The sequence below is a fragment of the Phyllostomus hastatus genome, unplaced genomic scaffold (assembly GCF_019186645.2).
Source record: "Phyllostomus hastatus isolate PE091 unplaced genomic scaffold, TTU_PhHast_1.1 phas_scaffold_200, whole genome shotgun sequence".
Taxonomy (NCBI): domain Eukaryota; kingdom Metazoa; phylum Chordata; class Mammalia; order Chiroptera; family Phyllostomidae; genus Phyllostomus; species Phyllostomus hastatus.
This window is the reverse complement of record NW_025334016.1, coordinates 12,255,454-12,274,863: the sequence shown is the minus strand read 5'-3', so window position 1 is coordinate 12,274,863 and position 19,410 is coordinate 12,255,454. Positions and strand designations below refer to the sequence as shown.

General features: G+C 50.0%; 1 protein-coding gene across 7 annotated transcripts; it reads right to left on the bottom strand.

Annotated features, from left to right (window-relative positions):
- Window positions 1-498: 498 nt before the first annotated feature.
- On the bottom strand, window positions 499-18,824 carry HDAC6 (histone deacetylase 6). 7 transcript variants are annotated; one of them, XM_045860542.1, is made up of 29 exons: window positions 18,687-18,824; window positions 17,887-18,009; window positions 17,674-17,802; window positions 17,450-17,538; window positions 15,353-15,437; window positions 15,216-15,256; window positions 14,399-14,495; window positions 14,170-14,267; window positions 13,100-13,204; window positions 12,907-12,975; window positions 8,855-8,981; window positions 8,677-8,742; window positions 8,525-8,584; window positions 8,358-8,447; window positions 7,920-8,026; window positions 7,763-7,830; window positions 7,360-7,525; window positions 7,144-7,272; window positions 6,817-6,985; window positions 6,388-6,521; window positions 5,806-5,874; window positions 5,501-5,693; window positions 3,939-4,088; window positions 2,432-2,606; window positions 1,824-2,320; window positions 1,637-1,738; window positions 1,360-1,506; window positions 1,135-1,263; window positions 499-929 (listed from the first exon to the last, which is right to left on the bottom strand). In XM_045860542.1, exons 2-29 carry the CDS (start codon window positions 17,977-17,979, stop codon window positions 861-863), a joined length of 3,453 nt encoding a protein of 1,150 aa, XP_045716498.1. In that variant the 5' UTR covers window positions 17,980-18,009; window positions 18,687-18,824; the 3' UTR covers window positions 499-860. The 7 variants fall into 7 exon arrangements, with proteins under 7 accessions (XP_045716498.1, XP_045716501.1, XP_045716496.1 ...); XM_045860545.1 differs by having other exon boundaries at window positions 17,674-17,799; XM_045860540.1 differs by lacking the exon at window positions 18,687-18,824 and adding an exon at window positions 18,472-18,563.
- Window positions 18,825-19,410: the final 586 nt, after the last annotated feature.

Below are 19,410 nucleotides of genomic sequence, written 5' to 3'. Positions count from 1 at the left end.
CTCAGCCCTTGACTCCTTTGAGTTGCCAAATTAATTCTCATGTGGGACAAATAAATCTCCAAAATCATCCTCTCCAATTCTCCACCCCTGGTTCATAGTAAGCACTTCTCCAAAGAAGCTACCTATGACTACCGAATTGAAATATGTTAAACGTGGACACCCACCTTCTCCAAATCAGGACAAAAAGATAGATGGGGAGACTGAGGACTGGTAAGGATACTTCCTGATAGTTTTCTTACCTTCTCAGCCCAGGGTACAGCTGGGACTGGCTGTGAGGTTCCTATTTCTAAGGCACTCATTTTCTTACAGATTCCACCATTGAATCTATATTGCAGCCTGTCAAGCTACTTGCTCTATTTCCAGTTGGATTTTTGGGTACTGGCTGGGCATGGGGTTGACCTGAAAAGACCCATTCCCTCATTTCTTCTATACTCATCAGCCCTGTCAACCAGAGTATGGGGTCCTCCACCCACTTAAGATTAAAAGGCTTTCTCCAGCTTTTGTAACAGTTTGTACTTTATTACATATGCAACCCCACCACACCTGGCAGTTGGTTCCTCCTCCCTCCAAAGTGTCATCTTGATATGAGTCTCCTCTTGGGGCCACTGAGCTATATCCCCTTTCTTTTTGGGGCAGAGGCGATAAATTCCCTGGAGTAAGCAGTGGGCAGGGGGAGAGCTATAATTCATCAACATTGTCCTCTGACAGGTATTTAAACTTAAATCAGCACCCTTGGGGAATTATAAAGAGTTTTCAGGAGGGATGGAGTGAAGCTGCCCCTCATCCAAGGAACAGATTGGAGTGAACTAAGGCTGGTCTATCTTGGGCCTTAGAAGGTGAAGAGGAGAATGTTCTAGGAGTTAATGTGAGTGGGGCATGTCTTCCCCAAACTTGTTCTGGTGGGCGATGTTCTTCACATCTAGGAGAGCCTGAGGAGGAGGAAAGACAGGGTAGGTAAGAGAGTGAGGACGCCCTTTACTTCAGCCAGGAGACTGCCCCCACTCCAGCCTTCTACCACCCTGTCTCTTGGACTATCCCTCATGCAGTAGGGCCTTCATTCTCCCCCTACCTATTTACAGAAGGTGTGTGTGGGGGGTCAGTGTGTACACATTAGAGGGTCTGCCCAGCACCCACCTGGTGGTGAACATAGGCCTGACATCCATAACACCAGGTAGACAGGTCAACGTAGCTGAGGACCAGTGGGTGTCCTGAGCTTTCGTGGTGCTGGAGCATATGGGCATTGATGTAACGGCTGCAGTAGACCTGAGATCAGGAAGAGAATGTTGGGCAGGGATCAGCACCCACCTGTGGTTTTTTCCTGGGCCAATCCCAGCCCCAACCCCTTCCTCTACTGCATACCTCATAGCAAGACAGACATGTCCAGTTCTCCTGGAGTGCTCCACACTCCTGACAAGGTTGGGTCACATCCAGGCCTCCTTCAGGAATGGGACATACTGCCACCAAATGGGGACACCAGAGCAGCGGTGTCACAGCATAAAACATAGCCTGCGTGGGTGAAACTGAGTAAGCTAGGGATTTATCTCTCCATTATATGTTCCTGAATCACATGCTCCTACCTGGAGGCACAAATGGGCAAAAGAAGGACACCAGAGTTCCATCCACTCCCTGAGCTCACCTGGTCAATGTCCCCAAAGGCCTGCATTGAATCATCTATGTTCTGATCTCCAGCTGTCTCTCCTAGTAGCCTCTCTTCTGCAATCTGAGACTCTGGGGCCTCCTAGACACACAGGGCAAGAGATGTATCTGAGAGTCCTGATTCTTGTCCCTTCTTCCCTCTACCTGGGTGTGGTGATGGGCCTTACCTGAGCCTTGTTGCCTAGTTCCAAGGTCCTAAGATTCCCAACCAGCGGACTGTGGGATATTTGGGGTGTGGCTCCTTGCACAGGTGAGGTTGGAGGAGTCTGGCTGTTAGCACATGAGGCTTGAGGGGTTTGAATTAGCACAGCTCCTCCCACAGGCTTCTCTGAGGTGGTCTGGTCCAGCGTGGCTCCCCCTGAGGCTGCCTCTGAGGTAGTCTGGTCCAGTGTAGCTGCCTCTGAGGTGGTCTGGTCCAGCATGGCTCCCCCTGTGGCTGCCTCTGGAGACTGGTCCTTAGTGAGCTGTACCACAGCTGTCTCTGAGTTAGTCTGGGCTGGAATGGACTCTTGCACAGAGGGTGCTGGGGTAGCCTTCCCCGTGCCTGCATCCAGATTGGACACTTCTAGCATGGTCAGCCTCTCCGTTGATCCAGGACTGGCTGGTTGGATTGCCTCCTTGGTGACTGACGTAGAACTGAAGGGTCCTTCCTTGTCTTCGACCTCTGAAACCATGGGAGGGAGATCCTTGAGTATAGGTGCTATGCCCACTCCTGCCTCTAATCCTTGCCTTTCCCTGAGGCTCCCATTGTCCCCAATTTCCCATAACTACTCACTTGTGGCCCGCAAGCTGCGCCAGTATCTGCGATGGACTTGGATGGTCTCAGTGATTGAGGCCAGGGCCCCTGATAGTGGGGGCCGTGACAGGGTCAGCAGGGGTGGCGGGTCCCCAAGGAGGGTGCGAGTACAGGCAGCCATGGACTCCGAGATGGATGTCAGGTTATAGCCACCCTTTTTAAGGAAAAAAGAGTGAAAAGTATGATGGAGTGTCCTCAGGGAATTTGGGAGGCAAGATGTCCTGCTTCCCGGTCCTGCCTCAGGGCCCTACAAGTCTGGAGGGTGGCAACTGGGGACAAGTGAATGGAATCCACATTGGTCAGTCCCACTGGTTATTGAGGGGGATAAACTGTGACATACAGTGGAAGATAATAATAACCACAATAATGATACTGATAGCAGCATTAGCAATAGCTGCTGCTCATTAAGTGCTTGTTGTACACCAGGCTGTATTCTAAGGACCTTATGCATATTAAATCCAGCCTCAAACCACACATGCTTAATCTGCACAGTAACCTGTATTCACAGTCCAGGAACCCCTGACTGCACTTGCAGAGAAGTCCTGGCCCTAACTAGTAGAGGAGCGAAGGTCGTTCTCTCCACATGAACCCCTGTCCTGACCTGGTATGGGAACACCTTTTTCTCACACTCTATAGGAAACCCAGTCTCTGCTCTCTTTACAGATAAATACACTGAGGCTCAGAGTGCTTAGATGATTTGTCTGAGGTCAGAATGGTTGGCAAAAGGCAGCGCTGGGCTTGGAACCTGGGCTATTTGATGAGAGTCCATGTTCTTAACCACCACCCCACCTTGCCACACACAGTCTGGGCACACTGTGAGACCTTCTACTAGCCTACTAGCCTCTCTGAGACTTATGGTCCTCATTTGTAAAGTAGTGAAAACAAGCACATGAGACTGCTGACAGGATTAAACTAGAGCACGAACAGTGCGTAATAATAAGAAGCTATAGCACTTCCACGGTGCCAGGCACTCTTCCATGATTGGCCAGCCCCATCTTTACACATGAGGAAACTGAGGCCCAGTGGGCAGGGACACTGAGTAATTTACAAAAGGTCACTTAATTTACAAATCTCAGGAACTTGACAGAGGCAGTTCAAGTAGTGGTAAAAAGCAAAGACTCTGGAGTCAGGTTGCTTGGATTCAAGCCCTGGCTCTTCCATTATTAAATGTGTGGCCTCTGGCTAGTCACTGATTTAGAGAGAGGAGAATGATGAGGTCAGCAGATTCCACCTCAGAAGGCTGCTTTGTCAATGAATTAATAATAAAGTGTCAGAAGAATGTCCTGCACATAGTGAGGACTCCATGAATGTTGTTGATGCTGGTGTTGTTATTAATGCCCAGTATGTGCCAATAATTCCATGTGGGGGCACTCAAAGGAGATTTTAGGAAATCACCCCCAGTGTTGTAGCCAGTCAGCAGAAACGGCAGGACTCCCAAGTCTTCCAATCCACCCCTCACAGTAGAAAGGGGGACTGAGAAAGTTACCTCTAGGATGAGGATAATGCGGCCACCAGCAAGGCCCATCAGCAGGTGGGTGAGGTGGGCGTAGCCCTCGGGTGACAGCTGGCAGCCCCCCAGCGGGTCTCTCCATGCGGCATCAAAGCCAGCTGAGACCAGCACCAGTTCTGGGTTAAACTGAGGCAGGGAGAGAAGAAAGGCATGGGCATGAGGCTGGGGGCTTGGGTAGATAGTAGGTGAGGTAGACCCACAGACATGAGATGCAAGTTGGACAGATGGAGACACGGGACTTGGAAGCTGGGAGACAAAGGACCAGAGCCCTGAAACCAGGAAGGGGAGGGTGTGGAGACACAAGACAGAGAGACATGGAGAAGGATAGGCAGTCATGGACACATCACACACAGATTTAGAGACATGAAACACTAGAAAAGGATAGATGGGGACATGAGGCAGAGTCCTGAGATGTGGAGACTCAGCCATCAAGAGATGGTGACATGGGACACAGAGAGACAGAGATATGTCCTCACACACATGCCCAAGGGTGAGATCAAGAGGTACATGCTCCCCTCCCTGGGTCCAACATGCGACATGTGCAAAAGACATGAAGTTTTATACACATGGTGCGAAAGAGAGGTGCAGGCATAGTTCCATTACAGAATATGACAATTCAAGTGCCACACACAGAAGGTGGTCACATACAGCCACATATACTCACATACAATCAGACAGCCCCATATAGACTGAACTACACCTCGTACTAGTCACGCACAGTTTCTCATGGAGGGGACAGTAATCCAGTCACCCCTGCAGACACAATCATACATGTGCCATCACTATCCAGTCACAACAGTCTACAACTGTTGCGTCCACAGGTAGCCACTTACACAGTTGCACACATGATTTCATAGTTACATGCACATAAGGTAGTCACAGCCACTGTGCATCATTAGACACACGTACCATCTTAACTTGCATGGCTGCACAGAGGTCCGAGATGGCACTTTGATCCGCCTTCTGACTTAGTCACACACACACACAATCTGCCATAGACATACAGTTTACACAGGGAGAAGGTGGTTACCTACACTCTTCATACAGAATCAGACAAATATATACAGGCCACCTCCAGTCAGAGAAACAGAGCAGACAGCCCCAGCAGAGAGACAAAAAGATAACTGTCACACACAGCCTCCCACACGTAGAAAGACACACTGGCTGTCATAGAAAGAGCACCCATCACAGAGAAGTAGTGGTAGAAAGAGCCACCCATGCAGAGTCTCACACACATACTCAAACCCCTCCCCACCTTGCACATAGTTCCATTGAAATGGCAGCCATACAGGACCACTATCACATACAGACACTGGTGACAGTGTACACCCAGAACACACACAGCCAGGAATACAAAGACTACCCTCGCACACCCAGAAGTCTCTCACAGTTGCATACAGAGACGGCAGTCACATATGCAAAGGCCATCACAGAGTCACCCATTGCCACTAGTCTCACAAGATCAGTCACCCAGAATTCAGACACATGTGCCCTCTCTGCTACCCACACAGCTGTGTTGCATACATCCTGAAGCGTACCTCATAGGCAATGGGGAGCACCAGACGATGCCAAGCAGCCAGGTACTCGGAGTCACCCATGCGAGGCCCATTCCATGCCACATTGACTGTAAAGCCCGTGCCTGCAGACCGGCCCACCTGGTTGCTGGCGCCCTCATCCCCCATGGGAAAGAAGGTGCCATGATCATAGCGGTGCAGGGAAATGTAGAGCACACTGCCAGAGACAGGGTGGGGAGGGGGACCATGCCTGGTTAGTAGCCTGGCACCCCTGAAGCATGGCCCACCCATCTCCCTGGCCGTATTCCACCCCTTCCCTAGCCCCTCACCTGGGGTCCTCCTCAAATATGTGCTGAGTTCCATTACCATGATGCACATCCCAGTCCACAATCAGGATCCTGGGGAAGGATAGCTTCTCAGTTACCCAGGACACTGGCCCCCCGGGGAGAAGGCGGGGGCCAGACCCCTTGGCCTGTCTGCAGGGGCATCTACATCTATTGTGGGTGGCCACATCCTGGGTCCCTAGGGATAGGGTTGGGTGGCAAACTTGTGGGTCCTATGAAAGTTAGGGTGACAGCTGACCCTGGGTCCTGAACAAGCACTCAGTCAGGGCTAGCCTGAGGCCCTGTGAGAGTAAGCACTGGGGGCTCGGACCCAGGGTTCTACTGGGATAGTCATCAGGGGCCAAAATGCTGGGGGAGGGAGGACCCTGGATCCTGTTTCATAAGCACCTGGGAACCACAGTCTTGGGGGTCCTCTGAGAGGCTAAGCACTGAGAGGCTAGACCCTCAGTCCTTTTTTGGAAAGTGCTGGGCATCTGGACACTTGGGTGTTTCTGGGTAAGTCCTGGGGGGCTGCACCATGAGGTCTGCTGAGTAAGCACTGAGCTGGGGGGCGCAGGGAGCCCTCACCGCAGTGCATGCCCACTGATGGCCTGGGCATGGCGAGCAGCCACAGCCACAGAATTGAAAAAGCAGAAACCACAAGCAGCATCCTGCTCTGCATGGTGGCCGGGAGGACGTACCACGGCAATGCCATTCAAAACCTGGGGGAGGAATGAGGGGCCAAGATCAAACCACTGTGCTCACTGCTTTCCTTCTCCTTATCCCCTTGCCTTTCCTGTTCTCTCTTTCCCGCCCTTCTACTACCAGCTGCTAGGGGAACCCAGCCCTGCAGCCCCAACCTCATGGCTGTACTTCCCAGTAAGCAAGGCCTGTGGTGAGCAGGGGTCTCCTCCCCATCCCTCTTTCCTCAGGCCCTGCCTAATTTTCTCAGAGTAGCCCCTCTGAATCCCCCAGGACTGCCTCTCTGAGCCAGAGCCCCACCCAAAACAGCCATACCTCTCCTGCCAGCACAGCCTCCACAAGACAGCATGAGGCACCAGTGGCCAGCTGTGCACAGGCGAAGGTGCTGGGACAGATGTAGATGGACTCAAAGTTGGCACTCTCGCGGTGCAGCTCCCGGGTTTTCATTTTCTCTGTGGCCCGTAGACGACCCACATATTCAGCACTGCAGGCACAGAGGGAGCACCAGGGAGAGTCAGGTGGTTCTATCCCATCCACGGTCCCTCCCATGACCCCCCCACAGCTTTGTGTACCCAGGCTCCAGCCTCCAGGTGGCATGTATACACTGAGGCCCCATGCCACCCCCAGGCACGAGGGTCTGACCTGTGGCAGGTGAGCAGCTCAGCATCTGTGGCAGGCCGTGCAGGCAGGGTGAGACAGCGCCCGGCAAGGCCCAGCTCCTCCAGACGGCACATGATCTGGGAGACACGCTGGGGTATCTCGGGGTGGTGGCTGGGAGGTGGGGGACAGAGGCAGGGCTTAGTGCTTGAGGACCAGGAAGAATCCCTGCCCACTTAGCCCAGCTCTCCAAACACATACTTGTCCCACAAGTTATAGTGATCCATCATCCGCTGGTCATAGACCAGCCCTGTGCGAGCCTGCAACACTGGCCACATCAGAATTGGGAGCGCTTGGGGTGGCCATGGTCCCTCCTCTTCCTCCTCCACGTTGTACCCCTCCACATGGTCTCCCTCCAGGGTGTCATCTGTAAGGGGAAACCACATTCACCCTACTCTCCCACCCTGGAGCACTGTAATACTCTAGAAACTTGGTTTACCCAAACAAAAAGAGGTAGGAGGCCTGAAACCAGGGCACAGTGAGAGAGGGTCTGACCATCCCTCAGAAAGGCAGCCCAGGAAAATCAGAGTGGGTTCTAGAAGAATCTCTCCACATGGTTCATGCCATGCCTGACCTCCCACTAAGCCTACTCCTTGCCGCCTACCTGATCTCATAAGCGTCTCCCAGAAGGGCTCCAGGGCTTCCAGAGTACAGGACAACGATGACAGGGCACTGGATGGCAGGGGAGGGGGAAGTGTGACCAAATGGCCCCCAGGTAGGCAGTGACGGTCCCTCTTTTCCCCTGCACCACTTGGGCTCACCTTGAGCAGGGGGCACCAGGGGACTCCAGCATGGGGCAAGGGTCACCCAGAAGGGTGTGGAGAGAGGCGCTGACACCCTCAGCCAGGGAGCGAAGGTTGTAGCCACCCTGGGAGAACAGAGTTAGGGGGGTTAGGAAAGAACCAGATGTTATCAAGGAAGAGTAGAGTAATATTAGCACTGGGGTTATGACTGCATGTCAAGCAACAATTTAGAGAGTGACTTCATTTCGTTCACTAAACGGTGCAGTGACATGATTAGTACTAGTATTATGACCCAATTTACATAAAAAAGCAGAGGTACAAGGAAGTTCAGTGACTTAGGTGAGACTGTCCAGTTAGGAAGTGGAAATGCTGGGACAGAAACTCCTGCTGGACTTGGAAACCTTGTTCTCATGCCCTCTAGGATTCATGGACTCAGAGATGAAGGGAGTTACTCACCTCCAGAGACAGGATCAGCCTGCCTCCTGCCAGACCCATGAGCAGGTGGGTTAGCTGGGCAAACCCTGCTGGAGTGGTAGCCATCTCACCCTGGGGGAACATGGAGGGTCAGCCTGGCTCCACTTACCCCCTTCTGCCTACTTGCCATCCCAGAGAACCCACCTTACCTTGGGGTCTCCTTGGAGGGCATCAAATCCAGCGGCCACCAGGACCAGCTGGGGCTGGAACTGAGGGAGGAAAGGACTACATGAGGCCACCTGTCCTCATGGCCCACTCCTCACTGTCACCCCTGCCCCAACATATCCCAGACCCCCAGGACCTCAAGGGCGACAGGCAGCAGGACTTGCAGGAAAGCAGCAATGTAGTCGGCGTCTCGCATCCCCACCTGCAGACAGATGCCCACAATGGTGAGATGGGGGCATTCTGCCCTCTGCCTCAAGCCACTGAAGGGCATGGGTGAGCTTCACTCTCGGGGCAAATGGTGGGCAGACACTGACCTGGTTCCAAGGCACATTGATGGTATATCCCTGGCCTTGGCCAAAACCTATGGTGGACCAGTTAGAGGCTTTCAGGTGGGGCCAGAACCGACCCTGCTCATAGCGATGGATGGAAAAATAGAGCACACTGGGGGCAGAGAAAACAAGAGATCGGGGCGCTGGGGGGCTGTTGAGGAGTCAATCCTGCAGAGACCCGCAACCCACAGTTACCAGTTTTCCTCAACCATTCATTCATTCTCATTATTTTCCCCATTAAATCTTGAATTCATGCATTCACTCATTCTTGCATTTTATGTACCCATTATTTCCCACTCATTTATTTCATCTTTTACTAGAACTCTTCTCTCAGCAAACATTGCTGTCCCCTCAATGCCCACCCAGTCTAGCTCTGAGACCCTGGGAGCTAGTGAGTGGGTGTCTCTCAGACCCCAAGAACCCCTGACTTCATGGGGACTCTAGATCATTCCCACCCACTCACCCTACCTGCCCCTGTGACCAAGGTGGTAACAGCAGGACAAACCCTGTGACTCTGGGAGGCCCATAGGGCACATGTGGCTTTAAGTTGGTGGGAGCCAGCTAAGGCTGCCGAGATCAGTGGGCCAGGCTAGGGAGATTAGTGTTTCTTCTGAAGGAAGTGGGAGACTCAGAAGTTAGGTTAGGAGTTGGTTCTGTGTGCAGAACTGGAGTGGGGGTGATAGCTGGAGCTCCATGAGGCCAATGAGGGGACAATTCCTTCTTTCCAATACCTCATAGACAATCTCTACTACTTCTTTTACTGTATAGGTTATGTGGTGAGAAACAGAGCACTCAGAGCAGTGAGGGAGACTGACAGACAGAACAGATGTTGAAAAGACACAGTGGTCCAGAAAGCCCAGCAGTCGGGTATGGGAGGGCTTAATGCTGATTGAGGCAATCCAAATGAATCGTCTCTCATTTTTCCATCCATCTGTTTATCACTCCCTGCCTTATTCCAGGAAGGATTTAAGGCAGATTTTTTCTTTTTCTTTTTTTTTAAGGGAAATGCATGAAATACTGGTAAGCAATGAATCTAAACAAACTTGACAATCCTGTTTTAATAAATGTTAATAATGTAGTTATGAAATTTAATAAAATTGGTATAAAAAGAGTCTTGAAATTGAAAAATATCTTGTAATTCAGGAATGAAACTCATGTGAAAGCTCTAGTATTGAGTAGGTGGGGGATGATTTTTTTAAACTCTGGTATATAAACACCAGTTCTAAGCTTAAGGAAGAGAACTATACCATAGAACATAAAGATTATTATCAGGAAGAAGAAAGAACTAAAGAAAAGATTTGAAGAAAGCCAACCCCACAACAGAACCACCAGAATCAACAGAACTAACACCCAGGAAACTAAACTTATAAAGCAAACAAAAGGAGATTTTAAAATTAAGGTCGACTGATTTCCAGTGAAGAAATGGTGGACGGATAGCATAGGTTTACCTCCTCCCTTTCCTATAATCCTAGTCAAAAGACATTAAAGCACAGGTGGCAAACACAAGGCCCACAGGCCGAACCCAGCCCTCCAGTTCGTTTTATCCAGCCCAGCACCTTGTTTCTACCTGGCAACAAGTGCTGAGCTCCTTGCCCCTAGTTAAGGAGTAGTTACATTTATACAGTCCTAAAATTACATTGGCCCTTTGAAGGCAACTGTGAGGCTGATATAGCCCCTGGTGAAAATGAGTTTGACATAGCTGCATTAAAGGAATGTTAAACAAGTATCCACCCAGAAAGACAGAACAGGGGTGGGGGAAGGATTCAGACAATAAGAAAGTTCAGCAAGTCCCTGAAAAGTACTTGGAGGCTCCAGGGGCCCAAGGGGATGACCTGGGGTTGCCCTTCTGGAGAAATCAAGCAGTTTCAGGTCACTGCATACAGAATCAGTCCTGAATAACCAACTCACCTAATGACCAATTCACTAAACTTGTTTCTTTTAACTATTTAGCTTTAATTGTCCTGTTTTCCTTGCCTTCACAATAGTCTTTTAAGGAGTGTTCAACTTGTCTCCATCCCAGAACTTTGCTGTTGGAGTTAAGACACTAAGATGCAGGGAAACTCAAGGGCATGGATAAACTCTTTATCATTTTATAAAAAATAGATTAAACAGAAGGGAATGAAAATCAGGCTGACACCAGACATATGCAAGCAACACTGAATGCTAGAAAATAATAAAGCAATGTCTAGAGAACAGCCAACCTAGATTAGATGGCGGGCCATGGGAGCTCAGGATTGACGCAAAGAAGTGGGTCCCCTGCAGTCTGTTTGACAGAAGGCTGGATCCACAACTACTGCTTAGCAGTGTCCCTTTCTCAGAAGGATTAGCTCAATCATTTTCTCCTAGAAGGGTAAGCTGGTGTCCTTTCTGGAGGAAAATTTGGCAGTAGGTCCCAGGCTTTGAAGCATGCCAACCCTCTGACCCAGTAACCCACGACTGGAAATTCATCCTATAGATACACTAGAAGTGTAAAATTATATATTTACCAGACTATTCAGTGTAGAATTGTCTGGTAAAAACTGGGAGGCACTGTAAATGTCCAAGGTACACCCATGCAATGGAACACTGTATAGCCATTACAAAGAAGGAGGTTTTTATTTAGTTATTTATTTTTATTATTTTTCCCCATTATCAGTATCCCCCCTATACCTTCTTCTACCTCCACTCACCTCCTGCCCTGACGGAGGCACATTTTAGAGGCACTAACATGAAGCAGTGCCCACCACATACTGTTAAATGCAAAAAAGCAAGTTGCCAAAGATTGTGTAGAGGATTATCCCCTTAGGCAGTGTGTTAATAATAATGAATATTCACGCATCTATAGGAAAAATTCTGTAAAGGTATAACCTAAACTATCAACAGTTATTTTATTTTTTAAATCCTCCCCCGATGATATATTCATTGATTTTAGAGAGGAAGGGGGCAGAGAAGGGGAAGGGAGATGGAGGGAGGGAGAAACAGAGGGAGAAAGCGGGGAGGGGGGTGGCGAGAAAAGAAACATCGACTGGTGGCCTCTTGTAGTTGCCCCAACCAGGGATCGAACCCATGACCTAGGCATTTGCCCTGACCAGGTAATAAACCCTCAACCTTTTGGTGTATAGGAACAATGCTCCAACCACTGAGCCACACCAGCCAGGGCTCAACAGGTATTTTTTTTTTAAACATTTTTATTTAATTTTTTTAAATGATTTTATTTATTCATTCATTCATTCATTCATCATTTATTTATACGCAGTGGGGAGGGGAGAAAAAGAGGGGGAGAAACATTGATGTGTGGCTGCCTCTCACACACCCCCCACTGGGGACCTGGCCAGCAACCCACGTATGTGCCCTTACTGGGAATCCAACCTGTGACCCTTTGGTTCACAGGCCAGCACTCAATCCACTGAGCCACCCAGCAGGGCCTATTTATTTATTTTTAGACAGAGGGGAAGGGAGGGACAGAGAGAGGAAGAAAAACACTGATTGGTTGCCTTTCAAATGCACCCCCCCAACCACTCCCAACCAGGGACCCAGCCCACAATCCAAGCATGTGCCTTGACCCAGAATCAAACCTGAGACCTTTAGGTTTGCATGATGATGTCCAACCCATGGAGCCACACCAGTCAGGGCTCAACAGTTATTATTGAGGTAATGGGAATTACAGGAGATTCACTGCTACTGATATTTCTGTATTATTTAATTTTTAAATAAATAATTTGTAGTAATCATAATTAGAAAAAATAAAGTAGTAATTTGAGGTTCATTCCAGCTCCAAGGTAAATTGGTGAACAAGATCTCCAAATATTTGTGGGCGCAAATCTCATCTCTTCCCATTCTTCTCTGTGTGACTTTGTAACCTGTAAGCATCAGTTCCTCCATCTGTAAAATGGGGAACTCAACAGTCCCTGCCTCAGAGTGAAATTAAGAAATCAGACTCAGAGAGAGCAGCACAGAACCCAGTCCCAGGGATGCCCAATGAAGGTGAATGCCTTCCCTTCCCTCCTGGGCCCCTTCTAACTGGGCCTCTAGCAACCGGAGTGATACTTGGGGCATACCTGGGGTCCTGGTCAAAAGTGAACTGTGTTCCTTGACCATGGTGCACATCCCAATCCACAATAAGGACCCTGTGAGGGGAAGAGAAGGGGGCACTGTACAAGAGGATCCAGGTGCATCTGGGGAAGTGCCCAGATCAGGCTGCACCAGCCTGTGCCACCCCCCATCGCATCTGCCCTGCTGCTTGCTGCTGACCTCTGAATGCGGTGTTTCACTTGAGCGTAGCGAGCGGCCACAGCCACATGGTTGAACATGCAATATCCATCCATAAGACTGTGCTGGGCGTGGTGTCCAGGAGGCCTGGGCAGGACAAGGAAAGCCACGGATTGAGGGTTCTTCCTCTGCAGAGACGGACTCCCTTGCTCTCTAATCCTGGACCACCAACTCTGCCAGTGCTGATGCCTGCCAATCTGTCAGGAGCTGAGTAACTGGGGCCCTCGGACTCTCATCCCCAGTCTACTGCTCTCTTTTTGAAGGAAACTTGATGATGCTCCTCAAAATTATCAATGTGTACACCCTCACACCCAGTCACTATGTACCTGGGGACTTAACCCACAGCCTATGTACCAAAAAGGATAAAATAACATGTTTATAAATGGGCAACAATATTTGCTGCGGCCTTTTTTGGAAACAGTAAGTGACTGGGGAGAGCCGAAATGCCCAACAGTAGGGAGTTGGTTAACTTACTGTACACGTGCACACTGGTGTTCTACATGGGTCTAAGCTCTACACTGTTAGAGAACAGCTTTCCAAGATGTTTAGGTGGAAAACGCGTGGTATGGAAGGGAGCTTCCTGAACACTGGAGTGCTCCCCTAAAATAGGGGAGGGAGGAGAAAGGCTGTATCTTCTGCACTTCATCAGTTCTGGGATGCCAACAATGATGAGATGTACTGTGATTTTACATGCCAACAACAAAGCAGAAAATGCTGCCAACTGAATTCTGAGATGTCACTGTTTATAAGATGTATCTGAATTTCAAGATGTTACCAATACGAAAAATATGCATTTTAGAATCAATGAAATATGGTTATGTACTCCATGCATAGGCGCAGGCTATTGCTGGAGGACATGTGAGTTACTGGTTACAGGGACTACCTCCAGGAGAGGAAGCAGGTGTCTGGGGGATGGGGGTGGCAGAGAGACTTTTTCTTGTACCCCCTTTTATACCTTAAGCATGTACATATACTACCCATTACCAATCCATTTTACATTTGAGGGAAGAAATTTTTTTAAATGTAGAAAGCCAAATGCTGGCAGGTCCTACCTGATGATGGCCATGCCATTCTGGATCTCGGCCCCGAGGACCGCATCCACCAGCCTGAGGACAGAGCCTGAAGCCAGGCAGGCACAGGTGTATGAGTTCTGGAGAGACAGTGGGGAGCCAGAGAGGGAATGAGGGAGAGAGCAGCCCTGTCCACTCCAGGTGGGGTAGCTGTGGGGTGGGCATTCCCAGGAACACTATCACCCTTTGCTCTCACAGTTCCCATCCATACCGGATGCAGATAAACTGAGTCATAGGTGTCTGCTAGGACACGGAGTTCTCCCTCATTCATGTATTGGGTCGTCTCCATCAGATCAATGTATTCTAGGCTGGGGACACAGACAGAGGATGAGATTCAGGGGACTGCCTCCCTCCTTGGCCCTGAGCCAGGGCCCTGGCTCCTCCCCAGCTAAGTCTTCCAAGTACCACACCCCTGGGCAAGTCAACCTCCTCAACTGTCATTCTGGGAAAACACTGAGATACAGGTCACATTCCCTGCTTCTTCCCTAGCCCACCTCATTTCCACTGATATTCCTTGCCTTCTCCTCTAACCACACCAAATCCTATTGCCTGGCCTTTGGCCAGAATGTTCCAGCTGTCTCTACTCCCATTCCCTGAACCCTCCTCTTCATCTGACTCACTTTTCTCTCTTAAAGTTCAGCTCAGATCCCCCCTCTGCCAAGCTACTTCACTTGGGCCACACCACACTAGGCCCCTGGTACTGGGTTCCTACAGCACCCTGGGGAACACCGTGATCACTCTGTCCACACATCCACCAGTTGCTAACATACCACAGTATAATAACAATAATAGCTCAGTGAGCTGATGATATGTCAGGCATCATTCTAAGTGCCCAACATATATCAAACCCTCCTGAGGAACATTTATTTACTAGTCCCCGTTACAGGCGATGACACTGAGAGTCAATGAGGCTTGGCAATTTGCCAACGGCCACAGATCCCATGACATTCTATCCCAAAGCATCCAGTCTGCCCTGGTGGGCCCAGGGTAGCCTCCTCCCCATCCCTATAAGGTTACCACGCCTTCACCTGTGAACCAACATCAGCTCCTCCTTTTCAGCAAACCGGGCCTGGGGAGACACAAGGAACAAAGGGCTAAGGTGCTGGCCACACCCGGGTTCTGTCAGCTTCGGCTCTCTACCCAAGGTGCCAGCTGGAGAACTCACCTGAAAGGACACACAGCGGTCCAGGAGGCCCTCTCGGATCAGTTGCTCCTTGATGGCATGGAGCCGTTCTGGGCCTTCAGGGAAGCTGGGTTGATAGAGAGATATAGTCACATGCACACATAGATACATACAGGGACACAGGTGAGAGGCACATCTGGTCTTGCACATCTCCAGTCACCCTTGCACAGAAGCTTCAAAGTCACCCCTGATGCCTACTGGTTCTGTTCTCACAATATATCCAAAGCCTGACCCTCTCCTCATTACCTCCACTGCTGCTACCATAAATCTACCACCCGGGATACTGCAGTCACCACCTCACTGGCCTTCCAACTTCTACTCTCATTCCTCCAACAGTCCTATAGTTGCACAGTAGCCAGACACTGGTTAAAATCCAAATCAGGCCCTAATTGGTATGGCTCAGTTGGTTGGGCGTCATCCTACAAAGCGAAAGATTTGCTGGTTCAATTCTCAGCCAAGCACATGCCCGGATTGAGGGTTTGGTCCCAGTTGGGGCATGTGTGAGAGGTAACCAACTGATGTTTTTCTCACTGTTTCTCCCTCGTCTCTAAAAATAAATAAATAAAATCTTTTTTAAAAATCCAAATCAGATCACATCCCACCTAAATTCAAAACCTTCCCATGGCTCTCATCTCATCAAACCAAGTACTTTTTAGCTAGCTCTCCTTCCTGCCTAGGACACTCTGCTCCCTGTATCTTCATGGCTCACTCCCTCACCTCCTTCAGATGCCTGCTCAAATATCAGCAAGGCCATCCCTGACCATCCTACTCAAAACTGAAGAGTCCCCTCCAGTGTTCTTTCTGCTATTCTCCATCCCTCCTCCACTTCAGCATTGCTCTGCAGCACTTGTTTGTAACATACTGTATCATTTACATTCTGTTTACTGTCTATTTTCCCCCTTGAAAATATAATCTCCAAGAAGATAACGGTTTGTTTGTTTTGTCTGCTGCTATGTCCCTAGCTCCTCAAGAGATGGTAGATCTGTATTCAGTAATGAAATATTTTGCCATTCTGAGTCTTCCATTGGGATAGAGAATATAGATTCTGAATTGGTAAAAATGTAAGTACAATAATGAGCAAACAATGACCGGGCTAGGAAGACCTCAAATATCAAGTGTGGGAGGGAGGGGAGTGGCCAGGAATAGCCCTCTCTGAAAAAGTCTCCTTGAGACGTGAATGTTAACTGAGAGAAGAGAAAATGGAAACAGATCTCTGGAAGAGGAATCAGCCAGGGCGGGACATAAGGGAGTATCAGGAATGTCAGAAGAACAGCAAAAGGACCAGTGTGGGTGAAGTGAAGTGAAGCGAATGAGGGGGAGGATTGGCTGATGAGGTCACCAAGGTGATATGGGGCCAAATCACATGGAACTAAGAGTCTAAGATGAAGAATTTGAACTTTACCTTGAGGGCAGTAGTCTGCCCTTGAAAGATTTTAAGAAAGAGAACACTATCTTGAACTTGGTTTTAGGCTGCTGTGTAGACAATAGATAGCAGGGTAAGAGTGAACACAGGGGACAAGGGAGGAGGCCTCTGCAAGTATAAGTGAGTAATGATAGTGGTGGCAGTGAGGGCCAGAAAAGGTCAGAGACTGAATACATTTAAAATAGAGCCAAAAGAATTTGATGATGGTTTACAACATGTATGAGCAAATGGGAGGTATAATTCTTCTGTTTCAGCACAAATGTCTCTTCTTCAAGGGCACCTTCTGGGAACACTGGATACTGGTCCACAGTTCTCTATTAAACACTCTTGAAGCCACTGTTCTTAAGTTCTCCTACATTAAACACTTCACACTGCTGTTATTGTTTAATCATCTGCTCTCCTACTCACCTATCAGCTCCTTGAGAAGGGACCCTGTCTTGTCCAACACATTTGTATCACCAACTCCCGTCACACAGTAGGCACTCAATAAACATTTTCTGGCTAAATGATAAGAACCCTTTCACGCCTGAGCCCCACCTTCCTAAGTTTTCTGCTTCCAGTGTCTAGGCTAGTCCAAGAAAGGATCTGTTCTTCCTAATGGCTCTAAGTGTGCATATTTGTGTGGTTCAGAGACAGCTTGGCAGAGTCAGCCTCACCTGTCATCCCAGAGGCAGTGGAATTCATTTAGCTGCTCATCAAACACCAAGCCAGTACCAGGCAGTGTCTTGGCCTCAAGGTTCAGATCCTACAGGGGAAAAAAATGGGAGACACTGATCCATTTAGGGCCTGAGTCAGAGGTAGCATCCCATGCTGTCCAGGATGGAGAACCTCAGGGTTTCCATTGTCACAGGAAGCTAAATTGCGGCCAGGCCTCTCTTACCAGCCCTTGAAGCCCCACAATTAGGTCTTGCTCTGCTGCTTGGCTGAGTTTCTTCATTCTTCCTTTCTTCTTTACCTCCGCTAGTTTGGGGCTGGAGCGGAGTCCAGCACCCTTCTTAACACCTGGCTTCTGCCAAATAGAGAGAAAGGTCAGAGTCCACTGCACAGCCCATTGCTCCCCCTCCCCCTCATCAGAACAGGTCTGGGGCCTCACCGATATGATGCTGGAGTCAAGGGGGGGCGAGTGTGGGTTGTGCCTACTTCTTCGCTGCCTGGTTGTGGTGGAGTCCTGGCCGGTGGAGGTCATGGTTGGGGAGACTTCACCCCTGATGCGGTTCTGGGGGGTGCGGTGGAGGTGACTGAAGGGGCTAGGGTGCCCTAAAGACCCCGCATCCCAGCCTCTTTCTAGGCCCCGCCCCTTATGCTGTCCTAGGATCCACCACCTTCTAAACCGTCTCTCTCAATCCCCTCTCCCTCCACTGGAATGTCCATTCCACCTGGCCCCTCCCATCCCACTAGACTCCTTTCAAAGAGCAATTAACCCCCAGACTTCAGTCCATTTTAAGGCCTGATCTTTCCAGCAAATCACCGCCCCTTCCGTTCTACCGAGACTCATTCTTAGATCCTTTCATTCCTCTCAGCCTGGCCCAGACCCCACCTCTTCACAGACTTGCCCTTTCCACCCAATCTCCCGGATATTTACCCACCCTTTCACTCAGCCAGCCCCAGCCCCTGGCCCAGGCCTGACTCCACCCTTAACGATCCACTTAACTCCACCCCTTATCCACCGGACCGGCACCTTCCACTAGGCCAGATTCCACCCCTAACGATTCAACAAGCACCGCTCCTCAGGGGACAGCCCCTTTCCTTCCACCAAACCCCACCCCCTGCCTAAACCCTACCCCTAACGCTTCCCCTAGCCCCCTCAGTTTCTAACCACCTCCCGTCAGCCCCCGCCCCCTCTGTCGACGCCAACCAATCCCTTCCTCATCATTCACTGGGCGCAGTGCAGACCTTTCCTCAAACTCCGCCCAGGGCTAGTACCGCTCAATTTCCAGCGACCTGTGGGGCTGCTCATGCCTAGGCCCGCTTTTTCATTGGGCCAGTTCTCTCTACTGACCGCCCAGATCCCGCCCACACCGGGAATCTGGCTGCACCGCCGCGCTCCACCTCAGAGCAAACGTTCGGTTTGTACGTCATTACGTGATGCGGACCATGATGCGAGCCGTGTTGCGCCTGCGCGAAGTCCGTACCCGCAGTTCGACGTTGAGCTTAGGCTCAAGCTTGCCCCTCCCCCCAACCGCCCACGCTTTCTTTCTGGTTGCCCTAGCTTCCGTCCCTCCGTCCTTGTCCAGTCACTTAGGAGCCCTCCAGATCCACGGCTACAGTGAGTCAACAGTGACTCAAGACAGCAAGCAAGCGAGCAAATGGTGTTAGGAAAGGGTATCTTCTCTCCTTCCCGTGGCTTCCCGCGCGGCGTGTAGTGATGACGTATGCGGGTGGGTTGGTGCTCGGTTAAACTGGAAAATGGCTGGTGGCGGCCAAATAGTAGTGCTAATGATGCTAAACGTGGTGATGATTTTTCTGCGTTAATGTTCACGAAGGTGTGTCATGAGAAAGGGAGTGTCCCTGAAAGTAATCACACAACATCAGCTCTCCAATAAATAAGCTAATAGGTTTACATGCAGTTTGCATGCAGAAAGGAAGCACTTAGGCAATAGAGCAATAGAACGAGCTG